The sequence below is a fragment of the Fulmarus glacialis genome, unplaced genomic scaffold, assembly GCF_000690835.1.
Source record: "Fulmarus glacialis isolate BGI_N327 unplaced genomic scaffold, ASM69083v1 scaffold22803, whole genome shotgun sequence".
NCBI classification, from domain to species: domain Eukaryota; kingdom Metazoa; phylum Chordata; class Aves; order Procellariiformes; family Procellariidae; genus Fulmarus; species Fulmarus glacialis.
In genome coordinates this window covers 5727-5975 of record NW_009205159.1, presented here as the reverse complement: position 1 = coordinate 5975, position 249 = coordinate 5727, and the positions used below count along the sequence as shown (strand labels likewise).

Below are 249 nucleotides of genomic sequence, written 5' to 3'. Positions count from 1 at the left end.
AGAGGCTGCGCTCAGCGGGGGTACGGGGCCACCCCACCAGCGTGTCCCCAGGGCGAGGGGCAGACTCACCACAGCTGGCAGCAGGGCACACTTCACCGTCCTGCTGTCCATCAGCCCTCGCGTGCTGGCAGGGCGCTTGTCCCTCTCCTCGAGACGGGCATAGGGGTTCCCCCGGGGACCGTATGTGCCGGGGCCGGGGAAGCAGTCCTGCGGGAGAGGTGGGGTGGCCGTGGGCAGCATCGGCAAGGG

At 71.1% G+C, this 249-nt stretch overlaps 1 protein-coding gene across 1 annotated transcript in view; it reads right to left on the bottom strand.

Annotated features, from left to right (window-relative positions):
- Positions 1-249, bottom strand: part of LOC104074981 (chromosome unknown open reading frame, human C1orf177) — a 6413-nt gene that overhangs the window by 5230 nt on the left and 934 nt on the right. Inside the window, exon 4 of the mRNA XM_009575299.1 lies at positions 70-207. Coding sequence (XP_009573594.1) covers positions 70-207 — 138 coding nt within the window. The remainder of the gene's footprint in view (positions 1-69; positions 208-249) is intronic.